General features: G+C 35.5%; 4 protein-coding genes and 2 non-coding genes across 8 annotated transcripts; 2 read left to right on the forward strand and 4 right to left on the reverse strand.

Moving 5' to 3' along the window:
- The first annotated feature begins 6,839 nt into the window (after positions 1 to 6,839).
- On the forward strand, positions 6,840 to 7,335 carry LOC147925940 (defensin-like protein 71). The gene is made up of 2 exons (XM_087492046.1): positions 6,840 to 6,992; positions 7,143 to 7,335. The coding sequence occupies exons 1-2, from the start codon at positions 6,908 to 6,910 to the stop codon at positions 7,295 to 7,297; spliced, it is 240 nt and encodes a 79-aa protein (XP_087348172.1). The 5' UTR covers positions 6,840 to 6,907; the 3' UTR covers positions 7,298 to 7,335.
- Positions 7,336 to 9,957: 2,622 nt separating this feature from the next.
- On the forward strand, positions 9,958 to 13,269 carry LOC104751875 (DNAJ heat shock family protein). Its single transcript, XM_010473921.3, has 8 exons — positions 9,958 to 10,148; positions 10,578 to 10,715; positions 10,995 to 11,136; positions 11,229 to 11,286; positions 11,449 to 11,491; positions 11,828 to 11,876; positions 12,013 to 12,099; positions 12,200 to 13,269. The coding sequence occupies exons 2-8, from the start codon at positions 10,606 to 10,608 to the stop codon at positions 13,049 to 13,051; spliced, it is 1,341 nt and encodes a 446-aa protein (XP_010472223.1). The 5' UTR covers positions 9,958 to 10,148; positions 10,578 to 10,605; the 3' UTR covers positions 13,052 to 13,269.
- Positions 13,270 to 13,386: 117 nt separating this feature from the next.
- TRNAM-CAU (transfer RNA methionine (anticodon CAU)) lies at positions 13,387 to 13,471 on the reverse strand. The gene is given in 2 exon segments: positions 13,387 to 13,422; positions 13,434 to 13,471. It is a non-coding gene; the product is annotated as a tRNA-Met (tRNA).
- Positions 13,472 to 14,569: 1,098 nt separating this feature from the next.
- TRNAM-CAU (transfer RNA methionine (anticodon CAU)) lies at positions 14,570 to 14,654 on the reverse strand. The gene is given in 2 exon segments: positions 14,570 to 14,605; positions 14,617 to 14,654. It is a non-coding gene; the product is annotated as a tRNA-Met (tRNA).
- A 264-nt stretch (positions 14,655 to 14,918) lies between these two features.
- LOC104753936 (kinetochore protein NUF2 homolog) lies at positions 14,919 to 16,054 on the reverse strand. Its single transcript, XM_010476114.2, has 4 exons — positions 15,928 to 16,054; positions 15,701 to 15,858; positions 15,502 to 15,597; positions 14,919 to 15,229 (listed from the first exon to the last, which is right to left on the reverse strand). The coding sequence occupies exons 1-4, from the start codon at positions 16,052 to 16,054 to the stop codon at positions 15,158 to 15,160; spliced, it is 453 nt and encodes a 150-aa protein (XP_010474416.2). The 3' UTR covers positions 14,919 to 15,157.
- On the reverse strand, positions 15,947 to 19,200 carry LOC104751877 (mediator of RNA polymerase II transcription subunit 18). 3 transcript variants are annotated; one of them, XR_015584827.1, is made up of 9 exons: positions 18,930 to 19,133; positions 18,685 to 18,784; positions 18,543 to 18,600; positions 18,067 to 18,423; positions 17,890 to 17,978; positions 16,732 to 17,063; positions 16,525 to 16,615; positions 16,204 to 16,443; positions 15,947 to 16,042 (listed from the first exon to the last, which is right to left on the reverse strand). XR_015584827.1 is itself a non-coding variant. In XM_010473923.3 (6 exons), the coding sequence occupies exons 2-6, from the start codon at positions 18,963 to 18,965 to the stop codon at positions 17,876 to 17,878; spliced, it is 654 nt and encodes a 217-aa protein (XP_010472225.2). In that variant the 5' UTR covers positions 18,966 to 18,996; positions 19,116 to 19,200; the 3' UTR covers positions 17,596 to 17,875. The 3 variants fall into 3 exon arrangements, 2 of the variants coding, with proteins under 2 accessions (XP_010472225.2, XP_087348173.1); XM_010473923.3 differs by lacking the exons at positions 15,947 to 16,042; positions 16,204 to 16,443; positions 16,525 to 16,615; positions 16,732 to 17,063 and having other exon boundaries at positions 17,596 to 17,978; positions 18,930 to 18,996; positions 19,116 to 19,200; XM_087492047.1 differs by lacking the exons at positions 15,947 to 16,042; positions 16,204 to 16,443; positions 16,525 to 16,615; positions 16,732 to 17,063 and having other exon boundaries at positions 17,596 to 17,978; positions 18,930 to 19,137.

Here is a 19,200-nt window from a genome sequence, read left to right on the forward strand (position 1 = left end):
ACGTTCTCAGACTTGTAATCCGACATCTCCGAGTTTATTCAGTTTTTGTATTTGATTTCTTCTCAAAAGTTGTTCATCTTATTTTTATCTACCTAATAATGCTTGTTTCAATGTTTTCTGTGTTTGCATCTTGGATAATGATTTTCGGATCTGAGTAGTGTAGTAGTCCTTGAGGATAGGATAGACTAGGTGGAGGATCTTAAGATGTAGAGTGTTTAAGCTTTGATTTTTATGATTCCCTTCTGGACTAGTGTTAGAAATGCTAGTTTCTCTCTGATCAATTGGAACTGGGTTCGAGACATTTCCACACCCAAAAGGTGTTTGATGAAATGTCTGACCAACAAGTGCCAGAGACTTACGTTCCTAGCCTAAGAGATTAGTTGTCTAGGATATTTGTTGACATGAACGAACTTGTTTGTCATGCCTGCTCAACCATGTTTCTCTAGCGAGAGCTGGGTATGGAAGTGGTTGAGTCTGAGTAACTTTTGCCAAGAGATTGGATTAGCTAAGTTGTGATGTTCATTGTCTAGGGATAGATTGCTTGTGGCATGTTAAACACTTTGTAGACTAGGAGACTTCACCGACATCAATTACTCCCATCCTTAGGACCTCTTTCTTTCTGAATTTTATTACATTCCTGAGACTGTTTCATTTCTTGCCTCTTAGTTCATGCTTAGACTCGTTTTTGTTTTTATTCATTTACGCTTCCTGTCATGCATTTTCGTTTCTAGTCCTAGAACACATTTCCGTTTTGCATTTTCATCATTCTAGGATTGTTAGATAAAAACACTCTCTTTGAATTGTCTTGACTTGTGAAATCTTGATTGCATCTTGAGTGACTAGCAACATCCCATTTGGATTGACACCTTAAGTACTACAACTACATAAGGTTAATTGAACCTGCTAGGACATACAAAAATCCTAGTATCATTCATGTCGATCAAAACCAGAAGAGTGTCTATAACACCCCCGACCCATTCTAGATATAAGAACAAATCGGAAACGTTACTTAGGACTCCCGTAGTCAGACAACCAAGGCTTTCGGAATGAATCCAATCGCCCTGGTCATCTAACCGCGAGCGGCCGACCTCTCAAACACAGCCTAAGGCTTTGCAGCCCGTACCGCGAGCGATAGTTGTGTTAAGTCCGGACAAGACTTAATATCAGTTGGAATAACAATTTATATTTTGAAAATTCGAGTCTTTACATATATATATAATATACGCGAAAATCGTTACCAAAACGTTTATATAGCTTTCGGATCCTTTTTGAAAACCATACATAATATACATAGTAAGAATTTACAAAATCTGTAAAATCTACATTGATTCGATTAGGTCACGTTGCCGCTACTACGGAGATCTTTTGGCTAATGATTTCGGGAAAAATAAAGTAGAATCATAAGTAATCTAATAATTAGTGAGGCCGATATCTAGAAAAATCTTACCCAACGATACCTAAAAAATCCTACCCATCTACCTATCCCCAAGCAGCAAGCATTACAGATCCATCCAACAATCAATGATACAATGCAACAAGTATAATCAAGTGCAAAGTAATACAATCAAATGCATGAAGACTCGAATTAAGTATTCAGTGGAGATAATGATTATGCATGCTTCTATCCTAAGTAAGGTCTTCTATGAATACATGGTATCCCAAGGCAATTCCCTACACTCCTAGACACAAAGTCTAAAAGAGATCTACATCCCTTCATACTACATAGTCATGTAGCGTCCGGCCGAGCATGACCCAATCTGAACCTTCGTAAACCTTAACGTTACGGAGTTACACGCAACACAGAGCAGACGTATGGGATAACATGATCCGCCTAATGCTTGTTACCTAACTAATAATACATCAATGCAACTATGGTCATGTACTAATGGAACAATGCAAGTGATACCTAAGATAATGCAGACACGGATCATACAACAAGCAATATCACAAACAAGAATATCAAGTCGCTCAAAGGATTATAGCATTTGTGTAACACCCCGACCGCCACCTCTTTGTGGGCCCCATGTCCAATCCTAGTCCATGGGCCAACTTTTCTTAATGGGTCTCACGTCCTCTCACTACGTCCGTGAGCCCATCTATATTCGACGGTCGGTTCGCTACGTCTGGAAGGTTTTTAAAAACTTGTTTACCGTCTTTACAAATCACCACATGATCTTTCCCTGTGTTTTGTCTTCACTCGCACAGTTCCGACAGTCACTACTCGGAAGATCACGCATTATAAGACTACTCCAGCATAAGCACGCTTAACTATAAAGTTCTCTCAGGACCCTTGACCGAAAAGATAAGTGCATTTTGATGACATAGGTGACCAAATCAATTCTTTTAAACCTCTCCGCAAGTTTGAAACCAGGGTGTGACAATTTGATTCACGATTTTTTATGTACTATATATAGAAGAAGTAAGAGACCAAGATTTTGAAGGCCTAAAGCTATTTTAGCTGTATCATTAGCATGAAGTGTATTGAACTAAATTATGGCTCTAATATAATTTGGAAGTAGGTGCTTTGCTCAATTGCAGTTATCTGAGAAAATTCAAACCAACCTGCCAACAAAAGGATGGTTTTTTTACTGTTTAAATATATGGATTGTATTTAGTTCTTGATTTATTTAGAGGTTTTTGATTTACTTCTTATTAGTTGGAGGAGTTATATATCTGAATCACATAGCGTTAAAAGGTTTTTCATTTCACAACTTTTTGCAGTTCCATGACCCAAATAAATTGTTTGGGAGCTTCAAGGTCGAGTATGTTCTCACATGGGTCCTTGCCCTTCATTTCCAGAATTGTGCATAATTGGAGAGGATCTCGCTTTACAGTTAGAGCTGATGCAATATATGTATTTAGACTTAGATCAATATTGTGTTATGGTCTTGATTGCTTATGATTTTTGCTTTTTTGTAAGGAAATTGTGTGAGATAAGTTTAATTTGATTAATATTGAGTTTTTTTTCCTCCAAAATAAAATATATTGATTTAGCAAATGTCATTACACAAAGTTTCAAGTAGCCAAAGTGGCTTCAATACAGAATTAGCATAATACAATTTATCAATACAACCATACTTTGCTAAAGCATTGCTACACTATTGCATTCCCTCTTTGTGAATGTAAATGAAAATTGGCAAGAGATTTGTTAAAGAAGCATTTGACCAATATTGGTTATAACCATCAATTTTGTTAGCAAAATATAATGCTGATTTGATTATGAGAAGTGATTTTTAATAATTGTACGTTAGATAGTTTAGAAAAAGAAGAAAAAAACTAATTTTGGGTTTGACTCATAACCCGAAATATATCCTAACTATCTAATGTACAATTATTAATGAACCCTTAATGATTTGATTTGATTTTATCATGTACTTTATAATGATATTTGATTGTAATTAATTACCTTTAGTAAAATTATTTCTTATTTGTACTTTGGATTTAATAATAGGAGGGATTTGCTATTTAATTATGATTTCAACTTTTCTAACATTAATGACAATATATAAAGTTATTGCATTGAATTTAATGTATTCAATAATAGTTATTGTTAAATTTCTGACTATTTAATGAGAATCTTATCTCTTTACAAGTGTCAGTCAAATTCTATATTTTTCTCAAAACCATCGAGAGTAAGAGTCACTATAAATAAAGCATTGCAGAGATTTCTTAATTTTACCAAAAAAAGAAAAATCAGAGAGAAAATAATAAATATGATAAAAAAAAATTCTGATTGTATTCTTGTAGTATTAGCAACATCGTTTTCAAACTCCAACGCTTTAGCCTCGTCATGTATGTTGTTATTTCTCCTCTATATTGAATCATTTTATAAAGTATTTTTGAATATGTTATTTAAAAAAAAAATTAGTAAACCCAATTTTATATGTATATGTGTGAATTATTTTTCTTTATCATTAAATTGGTTGTCAATGGATTGGATATGATTATTGCATTAAACCATGTTTACCGCATTATACAGACACTGACTGCAAGTTTGAGTGTACAAAGTTAAAAGGGTACTCGGATGGAGGGTGTGTTGGTTTAGCACCAAAATTTCAGTGTTGTTGTAAGAAATGATAGAAATTATCTTTAATATAAATTGGTGATTTGATTTCTTGTATGCTCAATAACTAATCTTATTGAACTGTTATAAGTCTAAATAATTTCACAAAGAGAGGGAGAGAGAGAGAAAATGGTTTTCCCTCCAATTGTGAACCTCCCTTATACTAGCCATGGTTCAGTCAGCAAACCATGTAGATTGTTATGTCAAATACTCAAACTCAATGAAATTGGTTTATATATTTGTTGTTATTGTATGGTCATCCCAGCCCTAGTTATCAAAATGATCTTTGAGAAATATTAGAAATAAATGCAAGTTATCGCAATAGACCTTGGTTAGTCAGACTTCGATTTGGTAATGATGAAAATCTGGAAGGTCCACCATGACCAGAATGTTCTTTTTGTGACTTTCGACAAATTGTTAGAAATTGTGATCTCTTAAGTTAACAACCCAACTCATTTTTTTTAATTCATCAATGAACAATCTCATACTTACTAATCAGCCTACCGAATTAAACAACCAACAATCAACAGCAAACCAGCGAAAACAACACCAAAAATATTAAACCAATAAATAACCACTAAAAGTCACAAAACAAAAACCGAATAACAAGGAACTTAAACTTCAATTCTAAACAATATCATTCTAGTTTTAGCAACCTAACAGAAGTAGAACTTAATTAAAAAGTCTCTAGAACATTGTTCTCTTCATTGCCACAATTCAGAAAAATCGCGAACCCAGAAAAAAAGCGACTAGGGTTCGTAACCGTTTGGCAAGCTACTTACAAGGATAACAGATATTCTGTAAATGGGGAAAGATTGTGGAGGAGAACATGCAAAGTTCCAATTTTTGTGCCTGATAAGAGGAAAAAATGAGGGTGTCCAAAGAAGTTTGATAAGATAAAAGAACCAGGTGAATCATCAAGTAATCCAACAAATCTCACGCTTGAAGGTAAATTTGTGACCTGTAGAAATTGTAAGCAAATAGGTCACAATAAGGGAACTTGCAAAAACCAAGTTGTGTAATTAGCTCATACACGCAAGAAAGGAAGACTGAGGAAAAGTTTGGTAATTAATTTGGCCATGTATTTTTAATATGATATGAAATAGTAATGGCAAGGTTAACACATCACAACTCTGATATGATAATGATGATCCATGAAGCATCCTAAATGCACCAAAGAGGTGGCAGAGAGCTCAGACCCAACCAACACTACTTGTTGCTCAAAGCCAATCGACACCACATGTTGTTCAAAGCCAATCAACACAACAATCACAAGTTCCACAACATTCAAGTGCTCTAGCTAACACAAGTGCAACAGGACAAACTTTTGGACGTCCTCCTGGGTGTGGAAATGGTCGTGGCAAGGGTCGTGGTAGATAGACCATTGTTCTTCTACTTTTGTTTGTCCTCAAACATCAAAGAACTTATCAGATCAAGAGGCTCAATGGATCCTCTACCTATGAGTTATCAAATTATCTCTAACATAAACACTTCTACTTCTTTCCAATTACAAGGATCATAACAATGACAACGATGAAACTTCCCCAAGACAACAAGATAAACTGCCTAATCATTTTTTCTCTCATTAGCTTTCAGCGTTTCACTCGGTTGTTTAGATTGTATATATTGTATACTTTAAGATATAACAATGAACAATGAGTCCTATATTCAGCCATGGTTTGAATCTTCAAAAACACGAGGATCTTCACAATAAACGGATCAATCTTTTTTATTTGTTTTTAATAATAAAAAATACCCTTCTTAATTTCAATTAAACATCTCCTTTATAATTAATTCACACAATTTGAGTAATTAAGTAAGAAATTTTGGACATTCCTAATTTTGTACTCCTCTTTTAATGGTATTAAGATTTCAAAAAAAAAAACTCAAATCAACTCTTTTAATGGTATACTCTACTTGTTGTTTGTTTCTTTCCGTTATCACTAGAATTTTTAGATACAATTTTGCATAAGAAATCCAAATAATAAAATTCACACCTTTAGAGGTGTTATTTGAAGCATTTGTTAAAAAAAAAAAATCCAGTAACCACTCCTCTCTGGAAAAAGGAGACAACGATAATAGCTCTTCCTTACAACATTTGCATTTTACTTCCAATTCAACGTGACCATGGCATGATGGCCACCACCAACGACAACAAGCCTTGAATCTAATCTAGTACTGTGGCCAACTATAAATTATTTCTATATATGAGCATGATTTTCATCACTTCATCCTTCAATGGAGGGCCAACAAGGATATCTACGATTTTTCTGTCCCACACGAGACGTTCTGTTCTTCATTGGCTCCCCATCTTCTCCACGTCTAAAACCACCACAGTACTCCACCGCGTTAGGCCATTATCAGGAAGTTTATGAGACTGCTGAATCGCTGCCTGTGTTATTTGCCTATTCAATTTTGTGTTGAAATCTAATTTTTTTATTTTTATTCTAAAACAATCTCTTAAAATCACCCGACATAATCTTTTTGAATCTCACCAAATCACAAACTTTTTTCTCTTTCTTAAAATGAAATATCCAACAATTCTACCAAATATTCTAAAAACTCTTTTCAAATCTCAAATTTCCTAAATCCTATAAAATCCTATCAAATCATTGTTTCAATACACCCTCTAATTCATGCAGTCAAATATTACATTTAATCTAATGATCTTTATTGTAAGATTTTTGACTATATAATGAGAATCTTATCTCTTTACAACTGTAGGTCAAATTTTCTATTTTTCTCGTCCCCCTTACTTTTCAAACCATCGACCGAGTCATGATAAATAAAGCATTGTAGGACTTCTTCATTTTTACAACAAACCTAACATTTAGAAACAAACAAATGAGTATGACAAAAGCTTTTTTCTTTTTTGTTCTTATAGTACTGGCAACTTCATTTTCAAACTCCAACACTTTAGCCTCACCATGTATGTTATTATTGTTCCTCTGTCTTTGATTATTTTATAAAGTAAATTTTGAATATTTTATTTTAACAAACAAATTAGTAAAAACCAATTTATATGTACATGTGTATGTATATATATATATATTTTTTTAACTCAGTTATATTTATGCAGCGGTCAATGGATTTGGATATGATTATTGCATTAAACCATGTAAGCAAGCTTTTACAGATGTTGAATGCAAGGTGGAGTGTACACAATTCAGGGGGTATTCTGATGGAGGATGTATTGGTTTAGCTCCAAATTTTAACTGTTGTTGTAAGAAATGAAAAATTTTAATAAAATAAAAGTGATTACAACAAAGAAAGTAAGAAACGATCAATGAGGAGCCCAAACTGATTATTATTTTTTTCAAAAATATGTTTCAATTTCTCAATTATTTTAAGTTCTCACAATACGATGAATTCACCAAACCATATATATTGGATTGATATTGTTGTGGGTGCAGAAAAGAAAACGAAAAAAACCAAAATATGTTGAAGATGTGAATTTTACAGACCCACTACCACTAGACCAATTTTAGTGACTATCCCAAATCCCAATGTAAAAATAAAACATTTACATAGTGTAGTTGTTAGGGCTTTTTTAGCCGACCGAACACTCACTCTCCGTAAACTTTTCGTGTTCGACAATTTTTTAGGATTTTCGATTCCCTATTGTTTCGAGATCTTCTTGGCTTCTTGACTTGGTATCGAAGCTACCGTTTTCTATCACCATTGATTAAGGTACATAAATCTATGTGTGTTTTCGCCTCTTTGTCTATATCTCTCTCCTCTGTTTTAGTTTGTTTAAAACCCATCGAAACGACAAAGTGTCCCTTCGGCTTATTTTTTGTCTTCTTAGGACTGGTGGGCTGTAGCATTTGATTCACGATTGCTTGTACATTTGTATATAGAAGAAGTAAAGAGGCCCTGAAGCTATTTTAGTTGTGTAAATAGCAGGGGAGTGTAATTGAGCTAACTAAATTAATATGGCTCTAATACAATTTGGAAGTACTTGTTTTGCTCAATTTGCAGTGAGACCTTATTATCCGAGCAGATTCGAACCAATCTACCAACAAAAGTATGATTTTTTACTGTTAAAGTCTCTGGATTGTATTTAGTTCTTGATTTATTTAGTGGTTTTTGAATTATTGGAGGAGTTATATATCTGAATCACATATCGTTAAAAGGTTCCACGATCCAAATAAATTTGCAGTTATGATCCAAATTTATTGGAGTTATATATTTGATTTATTGGAGGAGTTAAATATCCTTATTTCACAACCTTGCAGTTCCAAATAAATTTTTTGGGAGCTTCAAGGTCGAGTATGTTCTCACATGGGTCCTTGCCCTTGTTGTCCTGAAATATGTGGAACCGAAGAGGATCTCACTTCACTGTTAGAGCTGATGCAGTATGTGTTCCTGTGACTTGGGCCTTGTTCGTTTTATCATTTGGATGGACCATCTGAATGAACCATTCAAATGTTGTTCGTTTTTGTCAAAAAAAATAGCATCATCTAGAATCATTCACATAGATCATCTGATATGAGTTTTAAAATTTTAGGCAAAATTTTGAAACTCATGTGGATGATTCTAATTGGACCATTTGGATGAAGATGGTTCATCCAAAAATAACAAGGGAATTCGTGATAAAACCATCCAAATGAACTATTTTTTTAATCTTGTTTGTTGGATCATTTGACATTGAGATGAACTATTTAGATGTATCATTTAAATAGATCATTTAGATGTAAATGCTAAATGATGAAACGAACAGGGCCTTGCTTAGATCACTGATTTGTTATGATCTTGATTGCTTATGGTTGGTTGTGTGCAATTCTAGGTTTACTATTCAGTCCTCGGAGTTTCAAAATGTGCAACCTTATCTGAGATTAAAAGCGGTATGTTTTCGAGTTTTTTTTTCATCTAAATGTGACAGAATCACTGGATATAATGGATCTTTGTGTTTTGTTATGAATCGTACTTCTAGTAATTATGACATTGATTCATACTTCCATGCTCTTTTGTTTCAGCATATCGGAGAAGAGAAGTGAGGCGGTGACCGGGTGATCTTGCAAGCCTAGAGTATATTGGTACGTACCTATATATAACCAATATACTCTAGGCTTGCAAGATATCTCCTACAATGATACAATTCTAGGGACAAGAATGAAAGCAGCGGTGGTGATGGCGAAAAAGGGAGTGCAAGTGGAGATACATAAGAGATTGAGCAAAGAGGACAAGAAACTTCTTGAGGAGCTTGTTGATATATATGAGCAAAAAAACAAGACTGCTAAATCGCCACTAGCTAGTACCAAAAGATGATTACGAAAGAAAAGATATAGATATTGCCATATTGGGAATGTGATCTTACAAGACTGCTAAGCTGTGTAGACACAAGACTCGGAAACCAAATCTACTACTGACACAAAGAAGAAAAATCTTATGCGAGTTTTTGATTTTTCAAGATCCAACTCTAATGTTCACGAGAATTGACACCTATTACGTGATCTGAACAATTCATTACATAAAACCAAAACACATCTAACCATTAACAATGATACAACATGTCCTTGCTTTACTATACTTTGAACCATATATATATATATATACATTCTTACCATAACACAGATTCGATCAGCTCCTGCTCTTACTTTTTTACTAGTGAAAGTGGTAGCGACAAAAAGTAAATTATACTTTCATTTGATTACTTTTTTAAAAAATGTTGATTTTTGTCCTAAAAACATTTTTTTTTTTTTACAACAGAGACAATATTATTATATTTAACAAATTATATAAAATATAAAAACAAAAAATGGAGATAATACCAACAAAGTAGAGAGAGATATCACTTTCATTTTAACTGAATTTCCATATTATTCATCTATAAACTTTTTTTTTTCAAAAATAATTTACAACCTAATTCCTTCCTAATATAATTTTTTTTTGTCTTGATTTCATTTTAAAAAAAATGGTAAAAATTAAGAAAAAAAGGGCTACGTTCTTCTAGCGAACTCCTTTCATTCGTTTCTTCTTGTCTTAAGTCTAAACTAAACTCATCATCATCAGTTTTCTTATCTCTCTCTCTCCCTCTCTCTCTTTCGCCTCTTCCTTCTCCCGTCGTACACCATTGATTACGGTAAGATTCACCTTACTCCATTAGAGAGAGAGAACTCATTCTCTGTCTTCACATAGTTTCCTTTGCTTTTAACCCTGGATTGGGCAAAAATTGCGGCGTATGGAATCCGCCGCTTAATTTAATTACCCGACCAGCTCGTGTTTTTTTCGAACAACCCACATCGGATTTTGTTAGAAATGTTTTGCCTTTTTTTATATATATATATATATATATACAAATCTAGTTGATGAACAACTCCTATGTATATGTGTTGTGATGGGTCTTTGCTTGCTTGTTTGAACTTTTGAAGTATGTTTGTTAAACTGAAATTGAAATTGATGTTTTGTCTATGAATTTTTGAAATCTGTATTGTTTTTTGCTCAAGGGTTTGGGTTTAGCACTCTGCGTTTATAGAGAGAGTAATAAAAGCTAACCTAATTGTGTTTGCAGGGAGTGTGTATTATTGAGCTGAGAATATATGGCTTCAATACAATTTGGAAGTACATGTGTTGCTCAATGGAGTATTCGTCCTCAATTTGCAGTCAGAGCTTATTACCCCAGCAGAGTCCAATCCACTCGCCAACAGAAGTATGATTTTTTTTTTCTTTCTGGATTGCATTTAGTAGTTCTTGACATAGAGTAGAATTGAAACTAGTTTGGTTTAAAGACTTTCAAAGAATTTTACTTTGTTCACTTTGCACATCTTAAGATTATTAGTCATCGTAGAGTTGCTATTATAAGTTAGTGTTATGTGATTTCTAGACTGAGAGTTTTATTAGTGTTCCTTGGAAAGTGTGTAAAAGGAGGGTATAGTTTTAGGAAGAGTTATATAATCTGAAAGGAGGGTGTTTTCACAACTTTTTGCAGTTCCATGAACCAAATAAATTGTTTGGGAGCTTCAAAGTCGAGTATGTTCTCATATGGGTCCTTGCCTTTCTTGTCAATGACGGGATCGTCCAGAAATATGCATCCTCGCAGAGGATCACGTTTCACTGTTAGAGCTGATGCCGTATGTGTTCCTACTTTCTTCCCTTTGCACAATACGCATATCTCAGCTTCACTACTTATCATGATCTTGATTGCTTTTGTGTGCTCTTCTAGGATTACTATTCGGTACTCGGAGTTTCCAAAAATGCAACCAAATCTGAGATTAAAAGTGGTATGTTTCCATTTTTCTGAATGTGAGAGATTCTCTTGTATATGGATCGTTTGCATATATTTCCATGCATGATCAAACCCATGATTTAATTTTTTTGTGTTTTTTTTTAACTTGTACTCTTTGGTATGACACTGATTTTATCTTTTTTTGCTCTTGTTTCAGCGTATCGGAAGCTGGCTAGGAATTACCATCCGGATGTGAACAAGTAAGTGAAAACCTTCATTTGATGAAGATTAGTGCTGTATATCTTGCGAACAAGAGGATAGGAATTAGGATCGATACTCAAGTACAAGATAAGAACCTTGATCTCTGTTAGCAAAATGTAAGATATGCCAAAAAAAATAAGATGACTGGAAAACTTAGAAATTTAGGTTGTGTTGTTCCATAGATTGTGTACCTTCAAAACTCATAGGCATTAGTGAAATACGAAATGCTCAGAAACTGAAATATAGAAGTATCAGTCTTCAGTGCCTTCAAGACTGATAATTCTAAGTTAGAAAATTGTGACCATTTTGTTTACATGTTTATTATGTTCTTACAGGGATCCTGGCGCAGAAGAGAAATTCAAAGAGATAAGTAATGCATATGAGGTGAAATGAAACCCCAACTTCTCCTTTGTTTCCATTATGCAAGTTCAAACTTCTAGAGATGTTTTTTTTAATTCTAGAGGTGTTTTTTAACCTTTTTATGTTTCTGTTGACTATAGAACAAAATTTTGTTCTGCAGGTTTTATCAGACGATGAAAAAAAATCTCTTTACGATAGGTATGGTGAGGCCGGAGTTAAAGGTGCTGGTGGGATGGGAGGCATGGGGGTATGTTGTTCAAAATTTACAGATTTATTCTTTATTGACACTCGAAGCCAACTCTCTGATCACTTCTTGGTTTTGATTTTTTTATATTAACTTTCATTAGGATTTCAGTAATCCGTTCGATCTATTCGAGTCACTATTTGAAGGCTTTGGTGGGGGAGGAGGAGGTGGAATGGGTAGAGGTTCAAGAAGCAGAGCCGTGGATGGTCAAGATGAGTATTACTCGCTAATCTTGAACTTCAAAGAAGCGGTTTTCGGGATGGAGAAAGAGATAGAGATATCTCGGCTGGAGAGCTGTGGGACTTGCGATGGTTCAGGTGCAAAACCGGGAACCACACCGACCAAATGCACCACGTGTGGCGGACAAGGTCAAGTGGTTTCATCGGCAAGAACTCCTCTCGGCGTGTTCCAACAAGTCATGACTTGTTCTTCCTGTAACGGTACTGGAGAGATCTCGACACCGTGTGGTACTTGCTCTGGAGACGGACGCGTGAGGAAGACGAAACGGATAAGCCTCAAAGTACCAGCCGGGGTTGATTCAGGTAGCCGGTTAAGAGTGAGAGGAGAAGGCAATGCAGGGAAGAGAGGCGGGTCACCGGGAGATCTGTTTGTTGTTATAGAAGTTATACCAGACCCGGTTTTGAAACGAGACGATACAAATATTCTCTACACTTGCAAGATATCGTATATTGATGCGATTTTAGGGACAACACTGAAAGTACCAACAGTGGATGGGACGGTAGATTTGAAAGTACCAGCGGGGACACAACCTAGCACGACGCTTGTGATGGCGAAAAAGGGAGTTCCAGTATTGAACAAAAGTAATATGAGAGGGGATCAGTTGGTGAGGGTGCAAGTGGAGATACCTAAGAGATTGAGCAAAGAGGAGAAGAAACTTATTGAAGAGCTTGCTGATGTGAGCAAGAACAAGACTGCTAATAGCACCAGTAGATGATTAGAAACACAATTTTTTTGACATTGACAATGTGAATCTCTATATATATACATTGTTCAACTCTGGCTTGTGATATTTAGTAATAGCTCTTGCAAAAGAGGAAGCATTAAAGAAGCAAGTGGAGGGGGATTGTTGTTGTAGTCTTGGGAAAAGTTACGTTTAGAATTCATTTCTTGTGGTCTGAATTTTGAGTCTTAATGTACTAAAGGGTTTAAAAATAGGCATTCTAATTGGTGATTGGAAATGGGTTTTTCAGTTCCAGAGCTCCAAGAATCAAAAAAGGAACTGCGACTTGGTCTGAAATTAAGAGGACAAGCAGTAAAAAAGTCATAGAATGGGGTGAGAGAGGCTCGAACTCTCGACCTCAGGATCACTCTATAGCTATGAGACCTACGCGCTAGCCAACTGCGCCACCACCCCATGTTGTAGTTGATTCTTAACAGCATATATTTCATAAATATGTTTTTTATAAAGGCGGAAACTTACAACACAACTTCTGCAAAAGACAATGAAACTAAAACTTCAAAATCTTTCAATTTACTAAGACAAGTGACAACAATGAAACATCATATTGCCAATTTTTTCCATTGCTTAACTATGAACAATCAAGCTTTGGTCTCAGTTTCCTGAAAGACATTGATCTTAATCATCCTCGAAGTTTTTCTCAAAAATTTAAGCTCGTAGACACAATACTCTTCAAATCAAAGATCCTTTTACAGATAGGCATTCTAATTGGAATTTATTGGTGACTGGATGATGATAAATGGGTTTCAGTTCCAAAGCTCCAAGAATAAAAAATGAATGACTCCATTTCCGGTCTTGCAATATCATGATCTCCCTAGATATTTCTGGAGGAACATACTTGTAAGCCGAGAACCTTTAGTCATTATCTTTGACATTCCGGTTAAGGGTAATCGAGACATTCCGATGTTGAAATTTAACATGTGTGGTTACATGTGGAAGCTAAGGACGCTAGTAAAGCGAATTTCAGCCATTTCTCATTGTTTGTCTACTGGGTCATTGGCGTTTGCTGTCCACTCAGAAAAATCAATATTGGAAGTACGTCGAGACCTTTTTCAAGTGTTTTCTCAGGTTCATAAAGATTTGGGCAATACAACATTCTCCCCAAGTGTCCTATCAGGTTCTTATCTTTCAAGACTCTCGTCTTGTCCAACGTGTTACCACCCTTTCTAGGGACCTTTGGTACACGTACGGAATCCAAATAGCGAGTTCGTTCTTTTGCAACGTCAACGGGTATCAAAATGGCTGACTATGTAGCAGTGGTCGGTCATCCTTCACTACGAGCGGCCTCCCTCTGTGGGGCAACTCTTTATCTAGAGGACTTGTTGTCCCCTTCGTTTATCTTCTCAATGTTATGGTTTCAAGTCAAGCCTTAAAACTTGTTTGTCGGCTCCTCTTTCAAAGGAAGCTTGTAAACCTTTAATCTAATATAATGGAAAAAAAAATGAATGACTTCGTCTGAATTTTTAAGCAGACAAGCAAGTAAAAATAGTAAATTGGGGTGAGAGAGGCTCGAACTCTCGACCTCAGGATCACTCAGTAGCTATGAGACCTACGCGCTAGCCAACTGCGCCACCACCCCAAGTTGAAATTTATTAACAGCATATATTTTATAACAATGTTTTCTAAAGGCTAAACTTACATTACAGCTTCTGCTTAATTAACTAAGAATGATCAATCTTTATACATCTTTGTATTTAACAATTAAGAATTTCGATAGTCTAGTGGTGATTTTATGTTTTTGTTTTTGTGTTTGAGACTGAGGTCACGAGTTCGAATCAAATTAGTACTGTCTTTTCGTCTTTGTAGCAAATAATATCTTTTTTTTTTGTCACACTGTAGCAAATAATATCTAATCGACTCTTTTAACCATTTGAAGAGGAAATGTGGTCATTTACAAGCTCTCTCTCTCTCTCTTTCCCTCTCTACCTTAATTTATCTCGATCATTTTTAATCGAGGAACATATAGGACCGTAAAGCCTGTGACGGTTGGAAGGTATAAATGATCAGCAGATCAAAGAAGTCTTAAGACAAGAAGAGGTAAGTAGAGATGAGAATCCCTCTCTCATTATGCTTCATATAGCTTCAGTCAGAACTGCCTTGACCTTTTGGGAGGCTTGGTAGAACCGCATCAAACGACACCTTGTATTCACGAAACTGCAAAATATCAAAAACAAGACTCAGTATATGTCTTACGAAGAAGCTTAGTACGTGTTTTAACTTTTGGAAATCTCTTAATTCGCTGTAACATAAAGCATTTTTGTATTCATGGTTAAATATTTTAACTGTTTACTCCAAAGTTCAGATCAGGGAATCAACATATTTTAACCGCCTACGTTTCATGATCTTCAGAATATATAATAGATCTGTCTTATCTTGACGAAATTCACTGAAATAATAATAATAATGGTTTTGGTAACGAAAGAAACCTGCTTCACGATCTCTTCATATTTAGCGGCTAACCGTTTCACTTTAGCTTCTCCTGACTCTCTCACCTGCTTAATCTTGGCATTATTGTCATCAACCTGTTGATATATATAAACAAAGAAAAACTTAGAAGGCGATGATGAAGCATCGTACACAACAAAAACTCATATTGTTAGGTAATTAAAAGAAAGGGAGCATTACCACAGCTACTACTGATTCCACATCCGTTTGCCTGGCTTCAAGTTCACGTCTTCTGGATTCAACCTCCACTTTTAGGTTATTGAGTTGATTTGTCCAATCATCAAACATGACAGCTTTTTCCTTCTCTAGTTGTTTCAATGATTTGTTCAACCGTTCCACTGTTGAGAGAAATAGATAATTACATTACGAACAATATCTAAAGAGGGAAGAAATAAACAATGACTCGCCTATTCTTTCCCGCTCAGCCACTTTCGCCTCATGTGATTTGTACGCTACTCCATCCTCGCTCAGCTTAGATTTAAGTGCTTTGAATTCTTTGTCAACAGCTTTCGCATTGGTTACCTGTAACATCATTGAACACACATAAAAATGAAAGATATATATCCAAAGACACAATACATTGTATACCAAGAATTGGAAGGGTCTGTGTGTTTCCACATATACAATACATGATTCACAGTCTACAAGAAATGAAAGAGGAAGGAGTTCTGTTGCTTGGTCACCTGTTCGTTAATTAACTGCAGTTGCGAAGATGACTTTGAAATTTTCTTGAATGCCTGCAAAAGGCAACCATAGTTAAATGTACTTTGTTACCTCAATGTTAATATGATGGTAAACGTACGATCAAAAGTAACAACATTTAGAATAAAGTAACAACATTCTTCAATCCTCGCTTCTAGCTCTTGGACAAAGGGTGAATCCCATTCAGCGGCTTCATCAAATTCTCCAATCTCTGCATTCAACTGCATGAAGAGACCCATTCAGAAAGAAGAGAAATGGATATCTAATGCGATAGATATAGTTTTTTTTTTTCGTTGCATTACCTGGGCAATCGTTGCCTCCGACTGCTTACGCTCCTCGTCAAGGAGAGTCAACTCCTCAGCCTTTTCTTTTATTTTATTCATTTTTGAATCTCTGGTACATAAAAATAATCATTGAGAGCATCAATTTTTGAATCACTAGAGAGAGAACTCAGCTAACTTCAATTTTGCAGAGGTATAACTGTAAGCAAGAAGGAAGGAAGGCCAAACCTGTGTAGAGCAAAGTTCATAAGTGAACTGATGAAAAACTCGGTCCGGGATGGTTCGGGGCGTATCAGATCCTTGTAATTCATCTGTAATGGACAATCCACACTATCTAGCATGTCTTTCACTCTGCAATAGAGATCCGAGTATTGCATTGTGGTGACGTGATGATCTGGATTCTCCAATTGCTGCATAAACTCAAAATCGACTTGCCCTTTCTCTTCAGACGAGATAACCTCGGATACTCGTACGCTGACATAATTCAGTTTCGATTTGTTGTTGTGTGTATGGATGGATTCGATTATTTCGAATGAAAGTGAAGAAGAAGGTCGCAGTGACTGACAAAAAAAAACACGAAGGGAGTACAGTATAAGAGAAAGGGAAAAACAAAAACCCGACAGTGACTGAATTGTGTTAAATCTTTTTCAAGAGGGTAACCGTTACATATATAATATAAAGTGTTTCCTAATCTAAGAGATTGTACAATGAATACGAAATCAAATGTTTAATGTATTTGATATCATATCCTGATTGACCGAGAGTGTTTTCCTAATCTAAGAGATTGTACAATGAATACCGAATACAAATGTTTAATTTAATTGATATCATATTGAAGAGATTGTAAAAGATTTCTGCTTAACTAAAGAATGACCTTTAATCATGTTCGAAGCTACTACAAAATACACAATATTGTCAAGCTGGTGGACACAATACTCCCAAACTAAAGCTTCCCAATTTTTCAATTTACTGACACAAGTGACAACAATGAAACAATGTATTGCCCAGTTCTTCCATTGCTTTTAACTATGAACAATCAAGTTTTTGGTCTCAGTTTTCCTGAAAGACATTGATCTCAATCATGTTCGAAGCTTTTGTCAAACGTACATATTTTCTTAAGCTGGTAGACACAATACACTTCAAATCAAAGAAGCTTCAAAATCTTTCAGTCTAGTAACAACAATGGAACATCTTACTATCAAAAGGGTGAGAGAAGAACAAAAATCTTCCGCAATTATTAAAGATCCCTAACTCATTAAAAATCCAACTCTAATGCTTCAGGAGATTTCACAGCCATTGTGTGATCTGAAAAATAAAATTGACTACAATGGACCTTAAAGATCTGACAAGATAGAACACAAGATCCAACTGTTTACAATACAGTACCTCCTCCATCCGACATAAGAGATGCGGCAGCTGCAGCAGCGGTTGGCACAACTCCCGTGGAGTTAAATGGTTTCGACAAGTGAACAAGCCTGAAACATAACATTGTTGAATCAGCTCATCAAAGATCAGAGTGTTGTAAAATAAACTACAAGGGGTAAATGACAAAAATGATCTTACGGGGCGAGAAATTCGCAGAGAGATGAGACCGCAGCAGAGACTTCGCTGTAATTCGCAGGTGTTGCAGGAGCTGTCACATCAACAATCTGCATCCCAGGTGTAACAGGAACTGCCTCATCTATAGCATGAACTTTGAGCATCTTATTAACCGAAGACACAGAGACACTTATGTTGGCGGTCCGTTGGAAATGAAAGGCGAATCCGACTTTGAGAAGCTCATGGTCTAGTTTGTAACCGAGTGCATTGAACATACGCAAGGCGTTCTTGCTTACTTTACTTTCAACCATAGTTCTTACCATAACAGAGATTTGATCAGCTCCAGGACCTCTCATTGCACCTCCAACATGTTTAACAGTCCTACAGTTCACAAATTAGATTCCTTTGAATGAAGCAAGAACTTATTACAACCAGGTCTAACCGTCCTACGATTCGAGATGTCATAAATTACATTCCTTTGAATGAAGAAGGAGATGTACCATGTGGGCTCTGGTTGATCAAGATCACATAAAAGCCTAACTTCAGAGGACACAACTCCTGAGAGAAAAGGGGAAAGATTTCACAATGTGGTTTTGTTATGATTCATAGGATGCTTTCAATATGTGAATTAAGGGATTTTACCAAGACTTGGGCCACTTTTTAAACACAGCTCATGAACTCTCAAACGTTCGCGTTGAACACCACATAGACCTTGAAGAAGAATCTCAAGAGCTTCAACATGCTGCAAAAATTGAGAGAAAAAAAAAACAATAATTTAATCAAATTCTGAATTTTTCAAGCTAGGGTTTTTCGATTTGGTAACGAATCAAAGCTAAATTAACTTGGAATATTTCGTAAACCCAAAAAGAAAAAAAAGGCAAACGCACTTGTGTCTCGATGATTCCTTGAACTACACACTCCATTGAATTGTTGTTTTCTCCAGTTCAAATACTTCTGCAAAAACCCAGTAAAGATTGATCGATCACAAATCTCCCGGTTAAAACCCGAGAAAGTGAATTCTGAGCAAAACCAAATTCGAAGGCGATATTGAATAAAATTTAACCAAATCTTACTGTGAAATCAATACCATCGTCCTCGAGAGTAAATCGCAGGGTTCTTTTAGAGTTACAAGAACTATTTAGTGTAGTTAAATTCTCT

The sequence above is a fragment of the Camelina sativa genome, chromosome 16 (assembly GCF_030686135.1).
Source record: "Camelina sativa cultivar CO46 ecotype springtype chromosome 16, ASM3068613v1".
In the NCBI taxonomy this organism is placed as follows: Eukaryota; Viridiplantae; Streptophyta; class Magnoliopsida; order Brassicales; family Brassicaceae; genus Camelina; species Camelina sativa.

What these genes read in the sequence shown, in the direction of transcription:
- LOC147925940 (XM_087492046.1), top strand. Translation starts at nt 6,908, where the DNA reads ATGAGTATGACAAAAGCTTTTTTCTTTTTTGTTCTTATAGTACTGGCA. An exon ending in CAACACTTTAGCCTCACCAT is followed by an intron (nt 6,993 to 7,142) that starts GTATGTTATTAT and finishes ATATTTATGCAG; the next exon opens with CGGTCAATGGATTTGGATAT.
- LOC104751875 (XM_010473921.3), top strand. Translation starts at nt 10,606, where the DNA reads ATGGCTTCAATACAATTTGGAAGTACATGTGTTGCTCAATGGAGTATT. An exon ending in CAAATCTGAGATTAAAAGTG is followed by an intron (nt 11,287 to 11,448) that starts GTATGTTTCCAT and finishes CTCTTGTTTCAG; the next exon opens with CGTATCGGAAGCTGGCTAGG. An exon ending in GTGGGATGGGAGGCATGGGG is followed by an intron (nt 12,100 to 12,199) that starts GTATGTTGTTCA and finishes AACTTTCATTAG; the next exon opens with GATTTCAGTAATCCGTTCGA.
- LOC104753936 (XM_010476114.2), bottom strand. Translation starts at nt 16,054, where the DNA reads ATGATGTTACAGGTAACCAATGCGAAAGCTGTTGACAAAGAATTCAAA. An exon ending in TGGAATCAGTAGTAGCTGTG is followed by an intron (nt 15,598 to 15,700) that starts GTAATGCTCCCT and finishes ATATATCAACAG; the next exon opens with GTTGATGACAATAATGCCAA. An exon ending in ATGAAGAGATCGTGAAGCAG is followed by an intron (nt 15,230 to 15,501) that starts GTTTCTTTCGTT and finishes GATATTTTGCAG; the next exon opens with TTTCGTGAATACAAGGTGTC.
- LOC104751877 (XM_010473923.3), bottom strand. Translation starts at nt 18,965, where the DNA reads ATGGAGTGTGTAGTTCAAGGAATCATCGAGACACAA. An exon ending in GATCAACCAGAGCCCACATG is followed by an intron (nt 18,424 to 18,542) that starts GTACATCTCCTT and finishes TGTGAACTGTAG; the next exon opens with GACTGTTAAACATGTTGGAG. An exon ending in CTCTGCGAATTTCTCGCCCC is followed by an intron (nt 17,979 to 18,066) that starts GTAAGATCATTT and finishes GTTATGTTTCAG; the next exon opens with GCTTGTTCACTTGTCGAAAC.